Genomic DNA, 23,036 nt, shown 5'->3' on the forward strand with positions numbered 1-23,036 from the left:
CGTGTCTTCATAGTAAAGTATCATATACACATAGCTGTTGTTTTTCTCTCCCCCGCCCACACTTGTTGTGCGCTCTCCATGCTGCGGTTGTGGCATGTTGCACTGACTTTTTGCAACAATTTTCCAAATGTTTCCGTTTCGGTTTGCTGCCCAGCGGGCTTTTCTTTTCTTTTTACAATCTCTCTCATATAATTTTTCTTTCCTTTCCACTTCGTTCAACAATTTTCACATTTTACTGTCTTTGAAGTGCAGCACTTGCAGCGCTTTTGTTTGTACGTAATTTGCAAAACGACCTTGAGTTTCCACGGCAAAGTGGACTGGTTGGTAAATGAAGCTGTTCAACTAACTTTTCAAATAAAAATTTGTTAAACAAGCGACGCATTAGTCATGGTCATTCAGAGGCAACACTCTCTTACCATCGTTCAACTAGTTACATTTTGCATTATAAAATCTCTTCAAATAACACAACTAAGATGTCCTTAACTCGGCAACGACGGTCATAGACAATAAAAACTCTATTTGTTTGTGCTGCAAGAAAGACTTCGTGGTATTTCACTTAACACATATCTGAAACACCTTATATTTCTGATTGAAAGAAAAACAACTTAAATAAGGCTTTTCATATACCACTTAAGGCAGATCTTATCTTAATACAACCAGCTGTCCATTCTGACATACAGATTCTGACGGGCTTAAGGGTAGCTGCGGGCACTTCAAGTAAATATCGTGGTGGATCTACCAGCGAGAGGCTATTATTTAGAGCCTAGAACGAATTCGGGAAAATCTGAGATTTCCGAGTTACAGGCAGTCGGGCTTAATATAGATTGTAGAGAGTAAAAGGCCTTTAGATATAAGGGTTAGCTGCAAATAACCAATAAGCAGTCCTCGACCGCGTTCAGTGGCTAGAGAAGGAGAATTTTTTCATAACTCCTTAGTACATACGATCCCTCTAGCGTTTTAGACGTACGTACGTTCGGAGGTCTTAGCACTGACTCGGACCACCATTTTATGGCAATGAAGATACGCACCCACTAGGCAATTTTCGACGTCCAGAAGCTGCAATTACAACAGACAGCCGAACTATTTTCTACTCGGTTTAACGGAACTGCAGGAAGGCATTTCAAGCTACTTGCGTACAACTGCAATCGAGATCATTGGTTTTCGGAAAAGACAAAAGAACAGCTGATACGATGAGGAGTGCCGTTACAATCGACCACAGCACGTGCGGGATGGGATAGATACGAAGAGTTGAAGAGGTAAGCGAGTTGCATTTGCAGACAAAAAAAGAGAGAGGCCGAAATGCGTGAGTACGAAGAGCTTGACAAGCTAGCCGACAAGGTTAATGCTTCGAAAAGATGCGACGATGATGATTACACCGGCCCATAAACCACACCAAGCCGTTATTTTTTCTGAATGAAACGGCAGCACTTGAATGTTCTTCGTCCCAAATGCGGCAGTTTTGATGGTTCACGTACGCATTAAGCGTGAAATAGACCTCATAGCTGAAAAAAATTTGGGTCGAAAACGTCGGATCTTCTTGGAACTTTTCATAGAGCGGAGCGATGTTACTTGAGAAGGTCGAGCGGCTTCAGTTCTTGCACAAGCTGCATTTCATAAGCTTGCAATTTAAGATCTCCACGTGAAATAAGTCAATCCGAGTTGCTTCGAACTGCGAAAAATGACCCTCCACGGTTTTCTTGTACACTCTCAGCTGCAGCTGCTACATTTTCTTCACTGTGTGCTGGAAGTGGTCTATTCGGCCGAATATTATCCAATAACGAAAGCTGGGTATCAATTCTTTACAGAACGTGAATTTTCGTTATAAGTTAAGCAATTTGTAAACGTTGTTCAGGCGTAAGTCTTTCCATGATGAAATGCAAAAAATTCTGAAAATAACATGACAGCTTGAGACGACATACGGGTGATCTATCAAAACAGGCTATTGAATGAGGTAGCTCTACTTGTATCACCCTCTATAATCGTTAGCATTATTTTAAGAAACTGTATTTTGTAGTATTTCCCCTACATAAATAAGTACATGTATTTTCCTTTTTCTCTCTTTCTTTGGCTAATACCTACTGAGCACTCACTGAAATGACTTTATGTCATTGCACATTAACCCCAATTAATTTGGGTATTGTTCCCTTCTCGTATATGTCTTCTGCACTAGTTGATGCTCTAAAACAATTGTTTCTAGTACTTATGTAATAGTTTCGAAATTATCAGCAGCAATATGGCAAAACCAGTTCATGTTGTCTGACATTTATGGGCCAAAAGACACTCACGAAATGAAGCGAGCATAAATCCACTGCATTACTTCTGTCGCCCTTACGCTGCCGTAGTATTTACTTAAACACCTCTCGTCCCACCATCTTTTACACTTTCCTCAGTCAGCAACACACTGCGAAGCGGCATATTTCTCATTGCTTTCAGTTCATAAAGTTGGCATTTGCTGCCAAATATTTTCCGCCTGCCTGCATTTCGGTTGCTCAGCAGATACCAGCAGACGCGCCACGACGTCCAGACTGTGTTTACACGAAAGATTGCGTGCGCGAAGCGCATTTCCGCAACTGCAAGTAGCCGCGAGTCGCCGCAAGTTGGAAGCATATTTTTAGCAACAGCAATCGCATGTTGGTTCTTGCCCAATTCTTCTGAAAGTTCTGAATTTCTTCAGTTTCCCGATTTCATTTCAAATATCTTCATTTAGTTACGCGCTGTTTACCACTCGCTTACTGCGGCTTCGCAGGTGTGAAAGTTCTTCGAAAGCAACTCTTTTAGCCCACCAGCCATTTTTGGTTAGCTCCTTAGTTATCGAAATAAATTTTGTTTGTTTCGACGAAGTATTCTGGGAAGTGAAGTCATCATTGACGCAACGCTTGGCAAATTATGTACACACTTAATTAGAAGCGTTGCGCAAATATTAATAGCTCCATAAAGTTTAGTTGGCCTGCAGTTTAGGCAATGCAGGTGTTCCTTTTGAACTTTTCGTGCCTGAAAATAGAAAATTCGTTTGTTGACGATGGAAATGGCACTCGTTTGAAAGTTTATTTTTAGTTTTCCGTATGGAGAAATATATTTTTGTTGAAATGGGTATGCCGGAAAGCGTCTACACTTAAGCAATTTGTTTTGGTTTTAATATTGAATGATGAGAAGCCTCGAACTAATTAGACATTTGCAAAAAATAGTTAAAGGTATAGAAATATTTTCCTATGATTAACTCCAAAAGTACCCTTTTCCTTCGATTTTTTTTTTTGGAATATTTCTGCCAAATGATGTTCGGGCATCTTGAGAGGCTGGCTGACAGGAGTAATGCTCAAAAATTCTACGAAAAGATGCGGCAACTAACTGATGGCTTCGAGACCGTTGCGTACTCTTGTAGAACCACGAGAGGTGATCTAGTGAATGATGCCCAGAGCATACCGAAATTATGGAGGGAAAACTTCTTCCGCCTGCTGAATGGAAGCGAAAGCATATCACCAGGAGATGGTGAAGCCGATTCCCCAATCGTTGTAGATGGAGCAGAGGAATCACTTCCCGACCAAAGTTCGGATGGCAATTACGCGTCTGAAGAACAAGAAAGCGACGGAGACAGAATGGCCGGCTGAACTATACAAATACAGTGGGGAAAAACTGATAAGAAGCATGCACCAACTTCTTTCTAAAATATGGTCGGACGAAAGCATGCCCGACGATTGGAATTTAGTGTATTCTGCTCAATCCACAAAAAGGCGCCAAAGACTATAGCATAAACTTCCTCAACATCGCATATAAGGTTCTATCGAGCGTATTGTGGGAAAGATTAAAGCCCACGTCAACAAACTGATTGGACCTTATTAGTAAGGCTTTAGACCTAGAAAATGATCAACTGACCACATATTCACCATGCGCCGAATCTTGGAAAAGGTCCGTAAAAAGAGGATCGACAAACACCACCCATTTCGTGGATTTCAAAGCTGCTTTTGACAAAGCGAAAAGGAGCTGCCTTTATGCCGCTATGTCTGAATTTGGTATCCCCGCAAAGCTAATATGGCTGCGTAAGCTGAAATTGGGAATACCAAAAGTTCCATCAGGATCAGAAAGGGCCTCTTCTCAAACAAACAGTCGTCGCACTCTCCACTTGGCTCCCATGTCACTGTTGACAGTCATAACTTCGAAATCGTTGATAATTTCATGTTTTTTGGAATCAGCATTAACACCAACAACAACGTCGTCCTCGAAATCCAACGCAGAATAACTCCTGGCCCTCTCTATATTGAAAATACCAAATGAAATGGAACTTAACTTTAATTATTATCATTGATTCGGACCAAATAAACAACAAATATCTGACAAGCTTAGGTGAACTCAGGGAACAGATTTCTCAGAATACCATTGAGATTTTTAACTGTCCTCCTGATCTGGATCAAATTATATGAATCAAAGAATTTTTAGTTGTTTCTGTAGTAAAAGAAAATATCTCTGAAGTAATTTGGTTGAGTTGACATTTCTTGACCGAATAAAATCACTGGTCTTATTGTTCTCCCAAGTGAGACCCAATTAGGCGCCACTTAACACTTCGCTGGAGTGAATGAAAATCTTAATCTCCACAGTTTCCTTTAGGTTGGAACTTTGGCAGCCCCGGAAGATATCCCATCCCAAACCTGAAAAGTCGACATTCGTCAGCATAATGTTCTAAGGTTTTATCATTCTCCGCACTTGGTTCCACTTTCCCAAGTTTCTCAAGTTGAGATCTCATAGGTTAGTACCCTGCGATGTTTCCTACCTTTGTTTCAAATTAATTATGCTTTAAAAGTAAATGATTTTTTGTTTCCTCACTCTCCACATTACTTCAAAGGAATTCTGTGATAGGCATTATATTAGTGGTGTTCTGCAGTCTAAGGTCGAACGTCCATTCAAGAAGCCTATGAAGTGGCTGAACCATCTTGTGCAGTTTATAAAAATTCCACTCCGGACCACAACAGTTCGTCCGCTTTCACATTTCCTTTGAGCTGTGGTCGCTGTTTAAATAATTACTGTCTGCGCGGCGGGTTCTACGTCCAGTTCAAACTTCTGATCATGGATATCATCTTATGGAACCTTGATTTCTACTTACGGGGAATGATCTTATATATTATGAAAAAGAAAAGTAACTCTCCACTACAGCTATTTTATACCGATGTCTCTACTCAGTCCATAGAAGAAACACTCGAAAGCTTGCTATGCATATTCCGTAATCTCTGGAAATGGAAAACACTTCACTTTAGCGCTTAGTGAATTTGAATGCCGCATAATTAGCAGAAGTCCACTTAGCGGCGCCCACTTAGATCCCTAATAAAGTCTTATGTAGCGAATCTGATGCGAATGAGATGGACGATGGTAATCTAGCACGCAATTACTCATGCAAGCAAAAACAACAATGTACCTGTATGTCTGCATAATGATGCTTCCCTGCATGAGTCATAAGTAAAGTCCAGCCCATCCTCCCATCCGTGTGGGTGGCAGCATAAAAGCATAAGTGGTCACATTCATGAATGACTTTGAAAGTCAGTGAGCACAGGTGGGCCGAGAGAGCTTAAGTGGGAGAGAAATATTTCTATGCCGCCACATAAGCCTAAGAAGGCATGAATCATTTGCATTCTTGCAACATACAAACATGAAAATATGGACTTCAGTTTACTCCTTGGCGGCTAAGCGACGCCACCCACTCGTGCATGGTAAACATGCAACACAGGCGCCCGCGTGCCGTTCTCGCACAAGCAGTGTGCTACATAGTGCTTTGCCCTTTTCGGCGACGCCACTCAGTCTAAGCTGTCACAGCGAAAGGAAGGAAAAAGGAGAATGCAAACAAAAAAGTGGAAAAATCTAACAGAAGAAATGTGTCATTGCAACTAAATGCACCTAAAAGGAATATGAAACTAGATATATATGCACATATGGATATGTATGTATATAAGAGGGAACTTTAAACAGCTTTTGTATTGATGATATACTACATATACATATGTATATCTACATATATTCGTATGTATGTATATGTGTGTACTCTATTTGTGAAAATGCGCCAGCTAAGCGCGTTTCATTTGACTTCAGCTCATATCTGTAATAGCTTTTTTTGCAATTCTTCTAGGATAGCCGCTCTAACGGCAAAAAAATCACGAATTGCAATGACGATAAAATTTTTTTGCAGCTAACTGGGGCACAACAAAAGCATCACATATGCTATTTACTACATCATGCCACAAGTGGTGCCACAATGGCTGCAAACGCGCATTTTCCGATTGCCAGAACAGTTGGACGAGGAATGCAAACATTTCTTCTCCCCACTTTGAAGTTCCTTATCGTCATAAGTGACCTTTTGTGCTCCTTTTTTCAAACGAACTCATACATCTGCAAATAAATGCGAGTTAATGTGGAACAAAGTGTGTGTGAAGATATTGCCTTTATCTTTATTTACTTAAGCACAGGCAGATATATTTATTTACGAAATATATACATTAGGCTGTTTTTTTTTACCTATTAATTTTTTTCAGTCCCGTCACGAAATTTGCTTGGAAATGCCCTAAAAAAAATTCCCTGAAAATTTTAGCCCTTAATATTAACATTAAGAACTGGACCATGGCCTGTAAAAATTTTCCATCGAAAATACACTACAATCGTGAGTTTCTGATCTTAAAATTCCTACAAATCAGTGGCATTTTATGTTATCGCTTTGACTTTTAACGCATATTTCTCAGAATTGTTCAGTCTACAAAAGCGCGCCATGCAAGAAGGTCGTAACTCACACCGGCAAGGTAGTACGGGGCTCTAAACCCGATTTTTCCAAGAATTTCGCTTTTTTTTGTATATATCTCGTAAATGACAGGAGCTATAGAAAAAATATATATGACTAATTAGTCGGAAATTTTATTTGCTCTAAAAAAGGTTCGAGGTGAAATTCACTTTCATTAATACTTCTCGAGATATTCGGCTTTTTAAGTAAGCCTTTATAGAATCTTTATAGATGATATGTATTAAAAAATCTATAAAAATTTCAGTTGAAAATGGGTGAAAATAACACTACTCAACAAATCTGAAAGCAAAATTTATAACTGATGAGCTAAGAGGTCTGTGTACTGTTTACTAATTTGAGTTCCAAAATTTTTCTTCACTTACAGCTATTTTTGTAATTTTAGTGAATAGTGGTGGTTTGACACCACCAGAATTCTAAATCCCTGACTCATTGTCACTCTACATTTCTCTCATTTTATTAGTCCAAATTTTTGTGACGTGATATCTCGACATAAAGTCCAATCCCTGCCTAAAAATATGAAATTATCTGCTCATCGAAGTCTTCTCTCAGTTAATCCTTTGATTGATGCGATATGTGGAGAAAGGAGCCGTGTTATTGAAACCAAATGTCGCCGATATCACAGGCTTCACTTTCAGGCATCAAATAGTCGGATATTAGTCTGCGACGGTCGCCATTGACGGTTACATTCTTACTGGCATCATTTTTGAAGAAATATATACCGATGATTCGACAAAGTACATTTATTTCCTTTCCATATGTTTTTAAAAATCATTTGCTTTCTTTAAAAGGCTTTTTACCAGAAATACGATAGCTCTGTCAAAGTGTTTTGTTTTTGTAATGTGGGATTAATGCCTCATCCATCACACAAAGAAAAAGAAAAAAAAAAATTTCCTCACAAGTCATTGAAATCCTGAAAAAATTTACATATGTACATATATAAATTTAATATACATATACAGTAGAGGCCCGCTAATCCGGACATGGCCTAATCCAGATTCCGCTGTAATCCGGACAGGGTTAAAAAACTCAAAATTTCTATTATGTCCCTTGTAATCCGGACCGACATTCTCTATCCATATTCTCTAATCCGGATCACATGTTTATTATTGACTACATTCGCTTTTATGCTTTATTGGTTTAATTTTGTTTTGTTTTTTTGGATCATGTTTATTATTTGTTATAATAAACAAACATTTATTAATAATTATTTTTTCATAAAACATAGTTCTGATATATCTTTGGTAATCCGGATTTCCTTATATTCCGGATTGGGCCGGATTTAATTGATCCGGATTAGCGGGATTCTACTGTACAACTACCCCACAATTTTTATATTAAGTCGTACATAGTAAATGCGGCTGTTACTACATTTAGTAACTGTTAACATAGCACTTCCTTAAAATCTATTACAATATGTTAACACATTAACAGCATCCAAATAACAAATATTCTGTCAGCTGTTAGCAACATAACATAGCAGAGCCTTATCAACAGCAGCAAAATTAATTGGCTATAAAAGCAAAAATATAAATATTTATGTTCTCACACAACACACACACAATCGTCCACTTCTGGGGGCTGCTTGGATTTGCCATTTCAATGCCAGCATGAGAGCGCTCGCTGTATTCTACCGCATAGTAAGAGCGCAGCTGGAAGAGAGAGCGCATACACAGCAACTGAGAAGGCGAAATGTCAAAATTGATGCTGCGGCCGACCGCTGCACCGCCATAAGTAAAGTGAATTTTGCGGCTGTGACAACTGAAATTTTTTCCAAATTTTCATCAAATTCAATTGCTTTCTTTCTGTGCTAATTAAACTTATATTAAAGTGAAATTATTGTGCCAAAAAGTGAGTGTGTGTGCATGTGTGTATATGGAATATAATTAAGTGAAAACGGAAGTTCCTATAACAAATAAATAAACACCAAAGATTCTTCCTCAGCAAGCCAGCCTCAGTGATAGAACGAATTACACTCATACATACTAACAAGCATACATAATTCTGGAAGTTTTACGAGTAAGTAGCGATTATTTGACCAAAATTATTATTCTGCCTTCATTTGTGCATTTGTTGCATGTTTCATCAGTGATTCGTTTCTTTTATTGTTTTGTGACATTTTATACTTAGTAAATATATCGTGTGAATTGTAATCTCATTAGTGCAGTTCGGTTGGACGAGCGGCTGTGGCGGAGGCTGCCGGTTCAGCGGCCATAAATTGAACTCGCAGATATCGCTTGTTGTAAAAGTGGTTGTTGGTGTGGTTATAATAGTTCTGCTTGCGAGCGTTTATTGCGTTATTGATTTTGTCTGGCTGCTCTTACTAGAATTCTTATATTCTTACATACGTACATATATATGTGTATAAATGTGAACATATGAGGGTGTAGCATAAGCCGGGCGTCTGTAACCCCGCTGTTTAAGTGATTGTGTTTATCTTCAGCAGCAGGCAATAACCTCAACGCCATTTGAAAGCAATAATCATAATAGAAGTGGTACTTATGTACACACTTATAAATAATATCGATTACTAAACTAACATTGTATGTACTATATGTGGAGTCTTCAAACCACCGAAAGCAAAATTTCTGACTGTTGAAGTTCAAGTTCATGAAAATTTCTGATAAGAAGTGCTGCTTGATTTTTACAAGTGCTTTTTTATTAAACAATATTTAATGAATTGTTTTTCTTTAGTGTTATGTATCGAAACGTTATTTGCACTTGTGAATTTCAGAAATTGAATTTCGAATTTTTTCATGTATATACATATATCGAATAAACATTTATTTCAGAATATTCCTTTGTTGTTCGTTCGGCAAATAAGTTCAGAGATATTATAAACGCATTTGTAAGAGTTTTCCAACCTAGTGTAATAAGCGCCCAATACTTTGAGCGCGTTTTGCTCGAAAAACTGTTTTCAGCGTCGGGAAAAATTTTTCGGAAACATCTAAACCGATGGGCTTTTATACGACCTTCTTAAATAAGATTTGTGACAGTAGTTTCCCACTCTGAAGTGTAAATTTCTATACTGAGATCCGTGGTTTTTTTGGGAAGCCGGCGATTTTTCAAAAATCAAAGTTTTGGCTAGATCATGTATTCATATATAGTAATAACAAAAGTTAGTATATTTTAGTGTATAATAGGTTAAAATTTTTCTCCGTTTAGTAGTATGTGGCTGTTGTTCAACAAATAGAGGGATTCACCAGATTATAAGCCATTTTTAGTGCCTGAAAATTTTTGTGCGACACGTTCTCGAGGTAGAAGTGTAAGAGTTTTCCATTATCTGATTAAGATCGATCTTTGAAATTTATTCGAAACTGATTATGAACATTTTTAACTACTACAGCACAACGATAGTTTATGGAGAAAATTTAGACATGCAAAAATAGACTGGTGAGCGTTAGAAATGATGAAGACCAGTGAAGTTTTAAAAGGCTGTGGTACATATAGGGTAATCTATTTCGAAATTCCTACTTTTTTAACGAAAGAACACAGAAACTTCAAATTTAATTGAGAATGTTTGTTACATTTCGAAAGAACATTATTTGGCATTTATTTCATACGTGGCCCGTAGCTCAATTGAGTTCAATTTTCAATAACTCGTAAGAGCATTTCGACTGGTAATTGTCGAAGAGGGTCTTTAGAGTTTAACTATTCTCTATTATATCGACCGCCTAAAACGTGAAATTATCTACTCATCAAATTGTTGTCTCAATTAATGCCGTCTTGTTGAAATCAAATGCCGCTGAGTTCACGAACTTTAATTTCAGGCCACAAATAGTCGATTATCTTGGCAAGATAACCGTCTCCACAGACTGTTACCTTCTCACCGGCATCATTTTGTGAAAAAATATGGACTGATGATTCCACCCCCCCCCACAAACCACACAAAACAGTTGTTTTTTCTGTTTGAAATTTCAGCTCTTGAAGTCATTGTGTCGGAAATGGGCCTCATCGCTGAACAAAATTTGGCTCGAAAACATCTCTTTGGATCTTTTCAAGATCCCATAAAGCGTATCGATGTTGCTTAGGAAGGTCAAGCGGCTTCAGTTCTCGTATGATTTTTTATTGTACACTCTCAGCTATTACTGCTTTATTCAAGGAAAAACCTTAAGGTGCAAAACATATATCAAAAGCTCGTAATCTAAGGAAACTTCTTCAGATGTGAAAGAACCAACTTAGGAAACTTACTCACATCATCTTGCTCAAACTTTATAGACCCTGAGTTTGAGCCTTCCGTTGTTAGAATAGTGTCATAGATATATAAATACATATCTTAAAGCAATCATAATACCATCCGTCCAACATAATCTTATCGTTTTTAGTCTATTGGAGATCTTTCGAACAGACCCGGTTCAGACAGAATGTCTTATTCAGAAATGAAGTACCTTAACAGCTTGTATAATATGACCTCTGATATAGTATAACATAATGATCTTCCTCATCTAACAGATGTTTGCTTAACAAATAACAGCGAATCTTTTGAAATGAAGTCGATATCTCGAACCAGCTGATAATTATCATTAATAAAATATGATTTTTTAAATAATGAACTTATAAAGTGATGAGCACGTCGTGTGCCAAGATATTACATTCATATTTATTAATTATTTCTTATTATTTCTTATTATTAAAATGTACTTATAGTATATACATACTTGTACATACACGTATATAATAAATACCATACTTACGCACGAAAGTGTGTTTGTGTGCCTCCATTAAGTGGCGTCGCAATGACTCAAGCGTTCGAACGCCAAATGTGCAATTTATGTGACTCGCATATAAATATTGTCACAACCGATCTTCGTTTGCTTTCATCGTATGCAGGGAAATGGTAAAATTTCAGTTTTTTCTTACTATTAAAGTGTTTAATATTTGAAAGGTATATTATTAATTGTTTTTTTTGCAACGAAGTCGTTGGCTCTGCCATATTTTGCAGGTGTTTTATAACTTTTTTTTCAATACTTTATAATTTCCTTTTCTTACGATTTAACGATTATAAAACAATTGCACATTTAACTGGCCCATTTGCCGCAATTTTTCAACGCCGCCGAAGCAGTCGCATTTCCGATTTGAAACGGCTTGCAAGGTTGAGCTCGAGGTGTTGTGCAAATATTATACGATTACAGTTAGAAACGGTGAATAATAATTTAGTGCATCGGGCTTATCAAATATTGGTTCATAGTGCTGCAAAGATCTGTATCTATGTTAAAACTTTATTGTAAAGAGTGATTCGAAAGCCGAAGACAATTGTTTAAATCAGCTTAAAGCAGCTTATGAAGCTAAAGTACTCAGAATAAATATTTGCGTTCTAAAGTGTGGGTGAAAACAAAAACAATAAGAAATATGGGAAGAAATAAACGCATGTTTATAAAGCATGTTAAATGCTTTAACCCGTTCAGCGTCAAACAAAAGAATGACGGCAAAAGTAAGTCGAGAAAATGCTATTTGCTTGTAATTCGTAAAATCTTTGGTACCCAGTACTGAAAAAAATGTAATATGTAGTACAATATCATAAATATTATAACATAATATTCAAACATTCACTAAGTCTTTTTATAATCATAAAAAAGAGAGAATAAAAAAATGTAAAAAGCTCACTCACCATCATCGTTTAACATCATACAACTAATGATCTACCCTTACACTTTACTTTATTTACTTTATATTTATGAAGTTGTTTGTGAATAATATGAAAATAAAACGTTGGACAGCCAACCGACCGAACCACATTTTTGAAGAAATATGGACCGATGATTCTAACGGCCCTCAAACCACACCAAACTGCTGGTTTCTGGTTCAAAAATGGGCCTCATCGCTGAACAAAAGTTGACTCTAAAAAATCGCATATTCTTGGAACTTTTCAATAGTTCATAGAGCGAAGTGATGTCACTTGGGAAGGTCGAGCGGCTTCACATCTTGCACAAACTGTACTTCGGACGCCTTTAATTTAAGATCTTGACGTGAAATGCACCAAATCGTTCCATACTTCAGTCCGAGTTGCTGTGAACGGCGCCGCATCGACTCTTCACGGTCTTCATCTACACTCTCAGTTACGACTACTATATTTACTTCACTGCGTGCTGGACGTGGTCTATTTGGTCGAATACGAAAGGATAATGAATGTTTGGTCTCAAAATGAGTGATGGTGTTGCCAATAGTACACACAGTAGGCCGATTATATTGACCATAAGTTGGGCAAAGCGCGCCAAACACATTCTTTACAGACAGTGAATTTTTGTAATAAAGTTGAACGATTTTTCAGCGTTGTTCAGGCGTAAGTCTCTCCATGATAAAATGCCAAACAATACTGAACAAAAATAACCTGACAGTTTGACCCGATTCATGCGTGATCTGTCAAAAAAAGGCTATTGAAAGAAGTACCTCTATTGGGATCACCCGATAAATCCCTTCTGTTTTCTTTAAGTAAAAATACGCAATTGCACGAAATACCATATGATCAAATTTGACCCGGACTGACACAAAAAATTTTTTCATAACACATTTTTATCGGCTTCAAAATAGGCTTCTGAGCTAAGGTAAGCATGGAATCCAATTTTTCATACATTTGTTAAAAACCTTGGCTTGGAGGATCAGTGCCTTCAGCGAACTTGGGTTTCTTCGTTTTCGGTTAACATTTTCCTCGCTATTCACTAGATTGTTGGATAGTTTCGACGCTATATTCATAAACCCCTGTCTCGTCACCAAAATGAGGAACTTAATGAATATGGGATCCTCAGCAAATTTAGTATGATGTTCCCATACAAACCCATAATAATTCTTTAGGAAAGGTATGCTGCTTGATCTGAAGAAAATTAAATTTGATTTTCAATTTTGCATGCGCCTGAATGTATACTATGAATTTCTTCATTGTAAATTATGTAAGATTTTCTCTAACTATGAATCTACTTTTAAAAGCTATATAACCAATATCAGCTGTAATATTTATTGTTGCGAAAAATCTTCAACTAAATACAATGTTTACGTGTAATAAAGTCATAAAATGCAGATTTACGCGCACATTCTCACACACATGCATACCTTGATTTTTCAGAATGAATGCAAGTCTTTATGAGCCTTTATGTTAATAGCTTTTACATGTCATTTCATTTAATGTGCAAGCAGAGGAGATATTTTCATACATTTTTACACGCTTGGAAGCATACCACACATATATACATACATACTTCTCTCGCACATACAATGCCTGTTACCCACTTACCCAATCCTCGAAATGTCAACGAGATGCATCAGAAACTGTCACGTTACACACTCACTCAATTTTAGAGTATCTGCATGTGTATGCGTATTTTGACTACACTCCTTTGTGTGTGTGTGTGTGTGTGTATGCCTGTGTGCACGAATATTGCATAAGTCAGTTATGATTACCACGCATAACAGTACATGACACCAGCGTTGACATGCCACTAACTTTGTAAGGCAACCACGTTGGCTGTGGCACGAACGAACATACATATATTTTACGTGTGTATGTGAGGGTGCTATATAATCGGGAAGTGGGTGACAGCATTGTTGCAGTGATTGCCCACCAGTGAATGAATGGCGGAATGAATGAATAACTGAATGAAAGCCTATCCAGGCTGTCTGTTGTCGCATTCACCGCTGCTGCTGCTGCCACTACTGTTGCAACACTTCAAGCTTGACTGCTGTCAAGTGCTACAATGCACCGCCTAGATATGTATATGTATTTGTGTGATGCTCCCTGAATATCAACAAAATTTGAATACCTTAGTAGAATGCTTTATGCGTCGATAACAGTAACTGGCAGCTGCCGTTTATTGGAGAAGCTATGACAACAATAGCGCCATGCCGCTGGCTGGTCTACTAAAATTGTAAGTTGTTGTTGCTTTGGTTGCTTTTTGTAAATTTTTTGACGCATCGTCGTTCTCTATATATAATACATACATATATAGCCGAACACACATAACCCGTAATAGTTTACTATGACTTGATCGCCACAAGCTTAACTACAAACAATGTGATAAAAAAAGTTGTAACCAGATCCGTTTGCTCACTGACGTAAGAGGAAGAATAAACAATGTACGTATCAGAAACACAAAACTCTGACACAAACATGGAATAACGTCTAATAAAAGTAGTTAAGCTGAAAATCATATTTTTCTTTCTTTCATCACGTTCAAGCCTAGACTTTCAGCCATTTGTGTATATATACATATACATAGAGCAAGTTTTGAATAAATATTGCGCAATATGCTTCAAACTATCGTTAAACGATTTTCTTCCCATACTTATGGTATTACCTTAGTGATGTTAATCGAGCCCCATATCATTTACCAGGCATTTCTTCTTAAAGCGTCAACTTCAGTCTTACATCAATCCGAGTTCTCTTTAGCTCGTTTTAATATCGTTTACAACATGGATGGTATTCATTCAAACTTAGCTTACTAACAATGTATTTCCTTTCGTTTTATCCTATAACCTTTATCACGACACGTCCCAACTCCTTAGTAAGGTTTAAATGAATCACGAAAGATACTTCGACAATTACAAATACTTAGTTCCGCTGTATAAGTTATAGTTGGACCGCATATATTTTAATTTTAGATCTCTAATACTTAATTACTCATAAACCTAAATCAGAACCTTACGTTCGAACACCTGAAGAGCCACATACATCTGATCAAATATGACTCGGACTGGTCCTTTTAACTGCATCGATAATATTTTCTTTCTATATTGATCCTGCCGTTTTAATACTGTGAAGTTTGATCTCCATATGTCAATTAGTGAGACCTAACTTTTCACGGCGCGAAAGCTTTGTCTGGCGATTTTAACCAAGGAAAAAATACTTCACAACGAGTTTATGCAACTTACAAACACAGCTGCGGAATCATTGAAAATGATGCAGAGGTGTTTTGGGGAGTCTACTTTATCAAGAACATAAGTATTTGAGAGAAACAAAGCATTCAATGAAGGTCATGAAATATCTAAAAGCTTGCGTCATGCGAGTCGTCCATCCGCCTCTGTTAATGTCGAAAAAGTTAAGGAAATACTGCTTGGACATCATTATGTTGGCATCAGAGAGAGGGAGTCTCATCATTACGTATGGTACTCGTACTAAAAGATCTGAATCTTTTGCAAAAACGTGAGCTTATGAATAAGACGTAGAAACTGTCTCATGATGTAGTACGTGGCATTCCAAAAATGAGCCAACACCGAAAAAATCTCGCAAAGCCGGTCATAAATCAGGAATTCATACCACAAGGTCAAACGGTCAATGAAGAATACTACTTGGACATTTCGTGGCATCGACATGAAATAATTCGTCGCAGATAACCAGATTTGCGAGCAGAAATTTGATGGATATTTATCTAACCTGGATAACGCACCATAAAATTCTGGCAAGATTGTGACTGACCAAACATGAGACGAGTCATCGCTCAGCCATCATATTCGATAGGTTTAGCTCTCTTTGACAATCCAGCTGTGTTTTATAACAAACGTTATAAAATTATTATTGAATAAAACGATGACATTTAGATTTTTGCTCGAAAGCAAAATGTTGTGTTTTTTTGGTCATTTTGGTTCAAATTCGATCAGATTGTTGTCATATATCACAGAAAATATTTTACGAGTTAGTTTGGTTTTATAGTTGAAGAGTTTAGCTATTATTCGTCGAGAGTGCTATATGTATCTTTCATTTACATACATATGTATATAGAGCTCTCACCATAGTCAAACTATTTTTCACAGTTCTACTAGGGGTTTACTTCACCATTTTACAAGCATACTCTATTATTATATTGAAGCCCCCTTTACTATTGCATATTCAGTTTATGATTCAACCTTTTTCATAGCAATGTTGTACAGGTTAGTGCATGTATTTTCTTGATTTTCTTGGACAAACTTGGCTATAGCATATTTTTTCAACTTTTACTAAAAGAAGTATGGAAATAATAGAGAAAAATATGAGAAATAGGAATATTTATGTGGACACTCTACTTACATACTATTATATTTCACCTTCAATAAGGCCGAATGAAGTACAAACGACCAAAGGTTTTCACAATCAAAATTTTAATTTACTCGCTGTTTGGCGGAAACTCTTTTTCTTAATACAGAACAAGATTTACTTCAGTATTTACTATATGCATAGATTATTAGTAGAGGCATTTATAGATCGTCTTATTAGCTATTTTCTGATTTATAAAGAGCATCTAAAAATGGGCTCCCAAAACCCAAACAACTGACACCAAATCACAGTAAAAGTGAAAAGTATCTTTCAATAAATTACAGTTTTAAGGTTAGAACTTGCATCTAAGCATTTGGTATGAGAAAACCGAGATCTTTTATGAACTGAACTTTATGAGAACGACTTTCTTTTATGGCTCAACAAATGAAAGATCTCAAACGCTCGTAATATGAAAGAAATTATGAAAATATTTTTTTTGTACAGGAAATTTTCTTAACGTTTTGATATTGCTTTTCTAAAAGTAACTATACATATATTTGCTAGACGCTTACCAGAGCTTTTTCACTTAAGGGTTTTAATTTTTTTTTAATAGCAAAAACACAGCAGAGATAGTTTAATGTTGTCTGATAAAAATAGGTCTATGAATTTGGAAAATAGATTCTACAAACGCTACACTATGGTGGCCGTTATGTTGGGAAGAAGCTATGGATAATAAGCTTTATGTTTAATATTTTATTAATTACTTCATGGGGATTTTGACTCTCTCTATCACTCTCTATCTCCACTATTTTGACCATCATGTTTGATAAGATTGAAAATTTCTCCAAATTTTACTCAATTTTCTCAGTAACTCAACTATAGAATATAATATATAGAATAGAATATAAATCAAGCAGTAATATTTTTTATTTTTCGTACGGACTACATTTTCTTTATGAAATTTATACTATTATATATTCGAACAAAAATTATACTCTGCCTTAAAACTATGTTATTCCGGGATTGTCATCTTTATAACTCTCTGCATAGCAAGCGCAAGAGACCAAGCAACGAAGTGACAAGTAAAGAGTGTTTTATTGTTTACAAAATACTCAAAGCTCTCTTTTCATATAAGCCTTAGAATCTAAGCTAAATGTTTATAAATTACATACATATACATATATGTATATATGTATGTGTGTACCGCTATATGCTCTGTTATTTTGTGGGTCTCTGCTATTTTGCCGGTGCGCTAACGCATGCGTCAGTTGATTACAGAATGTTTCGCCGAACAATCGTGATTTAGCTGTGTAGAAAAAGTGTTTGACAAAGTGATTCCATCGAACTCTGCTTATTAAATTTAGTAACTGTGTTCTTAAAAATGTATCGTTCTGTTAATAAAAAAATGTGTTTAAAAAAGAAGGACTATAATGAAAATAAGGAAGTGTCATTGATCCATTAAATTAAACAGAGGAATCTATTCTAAATCGACAAAGAGAAAGGCGAGTACCTTTTTCGGCTCTGTAAAGGTACTGTTATTTTGTACTGTTATAAGCAGATCAAGAGTTTTAACTTCATATTCGCAAACTCCTTAGAATACACGGTAAACTCAGCCCTATTACACTCACATAACTGAGTGCAGAAGAAATGGAGTCTCCACGAACGGAATCAACGATGTCCGCAAAAAGCGAGCCTGCAACACCAATAAAAATTACAACAAAACCAGAATGTGAGCATGTAACACCATTAGAAGTGACAACAACAACACCGGAGTTGAAAAACAATGGCGGCGTCATGAACCGTAACACACTGGAATCGGATCGCGATGACGGCTTTTCAGATATCGATGAGCGCCCTTTGAATAAGTCTGAAAATACCAAAAATTGTGCCAAATATGTATGCAAGTTTTATGAATTGTTTGTTCTTAAATAGTAACGACTTTTCTTTTTCAATTCCGAAAGCTTTTGACCACTATAATACCCACTTGTCTGGCTGATTGTAAAAAAGCGTATGAAGAGAATGGCAATGCTCTGACGAAAACTGAGCGTCGAAAGCTTACTGGTGCCATAATTAAGTACTTTCGAGTTAATAAGATACTCTTGAAAACGGAAGTAGCTACTGATCTGGCCAAACAGATAAAGCGGCATTTTCCTACAGAAAAAAAGGTATGCCAATTATGGATAAAATCTGTGTAAGTAAGGAGGTATCATAGCAGGCTTCTTGTTTCATATTACTAAATATTACGATAGAGACGACGCAAATCGTGATATCCAAGGAATCCCTTAAAGAAAGAAGAAAGTGATCTTAAAACCCGTATTGGATCTTTGTATTGTGAAGTCGAACTTTCCATTTAGAGTTAGGATCTAGCGGTTCTGGTTCTTGTTGATAGAAGACAGTTTGATTTCGAAGTCCACATCATCGGGTATGCTCGATGCCTTAAAATTCTTGAGTGCTCGTATAGAAAGTGCTTAAGGTATACTCGTATCTAGTATAAAGATTTAAGATCTATAAAGATCTATATATAGAAATGATGAATATTTGGGCGATTTTAAACTTCCATTTTCAAATTTTGAACCTTATTTTTTTACTTCTGGGTGTGAACACCCTGACCCTCTGACCTTTAACTCAAGAGTTTCTTTAAAAGCCTGAGAGCCGTGGAATATTCCGATCATACAACTCCCTCTCGTCACAGCAGTCGGTTCCATGTTTCTAGACGCCGTTTGTTTTCTGGACAAGTCCATCGAATCAACTTGTAATTATATTTAGTGGATTTCGATATCTAATTAAGGTATAATCTAGTTATCTCGACTTAGAAAGATATTCTAAAACATCACGCAGAATGAAAAAGTTCTTGAATGGACTCTACTTCAGTTTGAGATGATGCAGACTGCTCTAACCGTATAAATAGTAATAAGGGAATATGTGCCAGAGTCTAGTATGAGCTGTTTAGTCGCAGAGACCGAAACCCATAACGTTACCCTTTACATTAAAACAAAAAACTGTGTGTCAGCATTTTCAGTCCAAATTTATTACCCAAACACTCGATCCATATTTTTACAGCGCGACTGGTATAAGCATAAGAACAGCACAAGTCGTGGCCGCTTACATAGAAGGTACTACAATTACCTTCGTCGTAAACAATTTAAAATATTTAATTTACCGATACCACAACGCCAGTGGTGGCAGGAGGAAAAAGCGTTAGATCCAAACGAGTTTGCAAAATGCGACATTGCAGACGAATGTCCAAAATCAGACGACCAATGTATGGACGACAAAAAATCGTTAGATTCACAAGGGTTTATAAAATGTGATGGAGGACCCGATTGTCCGTTTCCAGACGCCCACGGTGAGAAGTACAAAGAGGCATTAGATCCAGAATGCGATGATGAACACGATGATGCAAAACTAGACGGCCAAGGTGAGGAGGACAAAGAATCATTGGAGTACGGAGGGTACTTTCAATTTGCCGATGGTCGAAATTGTCCAAAAAAAGAAGATCGCTTAGAACGCTTTGATAATGGTACATATACATAAATAAACAAATAAAAGGGCTACTTTGACTATCAAAATTCTTACCTTCAGGCATGCAGCGCGTAGAGCTTTGGCTGCAAGACGTCGTCAAATGTGGAAATGCCATGGATGCGATCGACATATGGAAGGACAAATGGATGTATCGGAGAGAACAGCTCGAACAGCTACAAGCAGGCGACACGCAGCAACTCGAAGCATTCCTCACCGAATGGGCAGCCTACAAGGGCGACAATGGCCGAAAATTGGTAAACAACTTTTTCTTACTTAATTTTTAAAAGCAATTTAATTATTTTTTGTACTCTTTGCACTTTGCAGTTGAGCTACGACTTCGAACAAATGTACCCCGGCAAAATAGAATACTATAACAAGCAATTGTCTCATTTCAATGCGTTTATCTTCTCATATATGGCGGTACATTTAAAAGATGGAAAATTTCTGAAGTTCTTTGAACAGTACAGAAGTAAAATGGTAACCTTTAATAAGGATCAAAATTTCACGTACCTTCACATGATGCACGATATCATGCATCCGCAAAGCTGTTACAGCACGACCGAGAACTCGCGACCTTACAGCACCGCCGAATCAGAGCGTGCATCCATGCGTATTGTGCAGAACGAAAGTGAGGCGGACAGCTACAACGAGTGGCATCCATGCATATTTGTCTTGTTGGGAAAAACGCAGGGAAGCAATCGGTTCATTGTGGCTTGGCGCGATGTGCGTTACCACTTGCCGCTCGGTGAAGCCTTACTCGCCGCCATACAGCTGTACTTACTCTTCAAGCTGGACTATCCACCGCCGTGTGCGAGTTTCTGGCAATTCGTACGTTCGTACTTTTTACATATCGTATTGCCGCAGGATATATCTTACGTTAGGTTAGAGAGTCTAAAGATCTACATAGAATTATTAAATCCAATTCCTTTACCACCTCTGCCGCCACCGCCGCCACCGCTGCTTTCTTTGCCGTACTTCTTAAGAAAAAAATTTGATTAACAGCCTTTAGCAGTAATTTGAAATTTTTTGACGTAGTGCACGTCAAATCAGCCGTAATAATCATTTTTTTTAAACTTCAATACATTTCACTGAAATTTTTTCAACATAAAATGTCTCAAAATAAACGCAACACCACAGACTCGAGCAACGCTACGAATTCGCAAACGGCCGCCACTTTAAAGTCGCATGTTTCGTTTGATACTTACCCCGAGGAGAAGCTCGACAAGCTCATGGGTAAGTGCTGGACGGACTGTCTAATTAAAGGTGGCGCCGGCTTCGGCATCGGATTTCTCGTTACACTTTTGTTTATACGACGCATGTGGCCACCGATTTTGGGCAGCAGCTTCGGCTTGGGCGTGTCATACAAGGAATGCGAGCGAAATCTTCAATCGCAAACAAAGTGCGAGGCTGCTGATAAAGTAAATGAAAATAAACTAGCTTAGTATTTGTATTTGTGTTCTTATAATTGAAAATGTTAGTAAAGCATACATACATAAACTCAAAATGTATGTATAATATAATAAAATGTCAAAATTTGTACTGAAACTGTTGTATGCGTCTTCATGTTAGCCAGAGAAAGTTGTTGGGCTGATTATTTTTTATGAAAAGTTAATTAGTAACACAAAGTTCTTGATCTGAGCTGTCGTAGAACAAAGAGGAGTCGCTTTCTTTTAACAGTTTAAGATCTTGCGATCTTGTTAAGGAGGACAAAACTTGGAAAATATATTTACCCAGTACTTCTCTCATTACAGATTTGTCCAGTGTTTTAGTTCCTACGAAGAATTGCTCTGGTTGGACCCAGAATAGGATATTAAGACCGTATTGTACTCTTCAGGGCATATGTATGTAACTTGGTAGTTGGTCTAAAAGGTTGATCTCGGTTAAGCCGGGGGTTGTAACCAGAACTTATCACAAATTGATGCCGACGGAAGTCGATTTCTTCTTTGTATAACAGCTTAAAACCATGTCTTTTCTGATTTTTCGGAGGTCCTCGGTCTAACTTGGCAATAAATAAGAAAACACTTTACTTCGACTGCACTGAAGCTAAGATACCCTTTTCAAATACAATAGTTTTCCACACAAAGCCTTGGATTTGTTCGGTCAGTTTGTGTGACAGCTATATGCTATAGTGGTTCAATGTGATTAATTTCTTCGGAGACTGCAACGATTCTCAACTTTCGTAAAAATAACTCACCGAAGATAAAGGTTACAAAAGTTTTCCACGCAAGAACCGGATTTTGGTCCACCAGTCGATGACAAGTATATGCTATAGTGGTCCAATATTAGCGCTTCCGACAAATGAACAGCTTCTTGAGGATGAAAGGACGTGTGCAAAATTTTAGATCGATATCTCATAAACTGAGAAACTACTTCCGGTATATACAGACAGATAGACGTGGTCAAATCGATTCAACTCATTATGCCTATCTTTAATATACATACATACATATTTAATAGATTGTCCGAAATTTCTGCTTGGGTGTTACAAACTTCATAGCATGCTTAATATTACATATCCTGTATAGGCTATAAAAATATCATAAAAGCGTAAGGAGCCCTAGAAGCTTGTCATACATCCCTACTGGTCGAATTTATCGCAAAACAAATTTATCATTAATCAGAAATAAAAATTAGTCGAAGGAGTTTGCAGAGACTCTTCTTGGTCGAATTTATTGGGAAGCCTACTCGATAGCAAACTTACCTTTCTAATGGTGTTCTAGCAACTCGGTGTTCGAGATGATTTTTCTTCTCTAAGTTGAGCACAATTTTGAACCAATTCTGATTTTGTTAATTGAATTACTGATTTCAATA

At 37.1% G+C, this 23,036-nt stretch overlaps 3 protein-coding genes across 7 annotated transcripts in view; all 3 read left to right on the forward strand.

The window, feature by feature from the left end:
* LOC120772138 (guanine nucleotide exchange factor DBS) overlaps positions 1-23,036 on the forward strand; it is a 179,075-nt gene that overhangs the window by 7,824 nt on the left and 148,215 nt on the right. The window contains exon 1 of one of the 5 annotated variants that reach the window (XM_040100565.1): positions 8,535-8,785. The exons of the other annotated variants lie outside the window; for them this stretch is intronic. The gene's annotated coding sequence lies outside the window, so the exon portion shown is untranslated. Of the gene's footprint in view, positions 1-8,534; positions 8,786-23,036 lie in introns of those variants that run through there. 5 annotated transcript variants of the gene reach the window in all.
* LOC120772141 lies at positions 17,964-21,285 on the forward strand. The gene is made up of 6 exons (XM_040100568.1): positions 17,964-18,232; positions 18,299-18,599; positions 18,665-18,868; positions 19,764-20,223; positions 20,286-20,479; positions 20,550-21,285. The coding sequence occupies exons 2-6, from the start codon at positions 18,351-18,353 to the stop codon at positions 21,222-21,224; spliced, it is 1,782 nt and encodes a 593-aa protein (XP_039956502.1). The 5' UTR covers positions 17,964-18,232; positions 18,299-18,350; the 3' UTR covers positions 21,225-21,285.
* On the forward strand, positions 21,259-21,687 carry LOC120772142 (MICOS complex subunit Mic10-like). The gene has a single exon (XM_040100569.1). It carries the CDS (start codon positions 21,335-21,337, stop codon positions 21,665-21,667), a length of 333 nt encoding a protein of 110 aa, XP_039956503.1. The 5' UTR covers positions 21,259-21,334; the 3' UTR covers positions 21,668-21,687.

The sequence above is a fragment of the Bactrocera tryoni genome, chromosome 3, assembly GCF_016617805.1.
Source record: "Bactrocera tryoni isolate S06 chromosome 3, CSIRO_BtryS06_freeze2, whole genome shotgun sequence".
Classification (NCBI taxonomy): domain Eukaryota; kingdom Metazoa; phylum Arthropoda; class Insecta; order Diptera; family Tephritidae; genus Bactrocera; species Bactrocera tryoni.

Coding starts and splice junctions, on each gene's coding strand:
- LOC120772141 (XM_040100568.1), top strand. CDS start 18,351: ATGGAGTCTCCACGAACGGAATCAACGATGTCCGCAAAAAGCGAGCCT. Junction 18,869..19,763: donor ATTTTCCTACAGAAAAAAAG/GTATGCCAATTA, acceptor ATATTTTTACAG/CGCGACTGGTATAAGCATAA. Junction 20,480..20,549: donor GCGACAATGGCCGAAAATTG/GTAAACAACTTT, acceptor TGCACTTTGCAG/TTGAGCTACGACTTCGAACA.
- LOC120772142 (XM_040100569.1), top strand. CDS start 21,335: ATGTCTCAAAATAAACGCAACACCACAGACTCGAGCAACGCTACGAAT.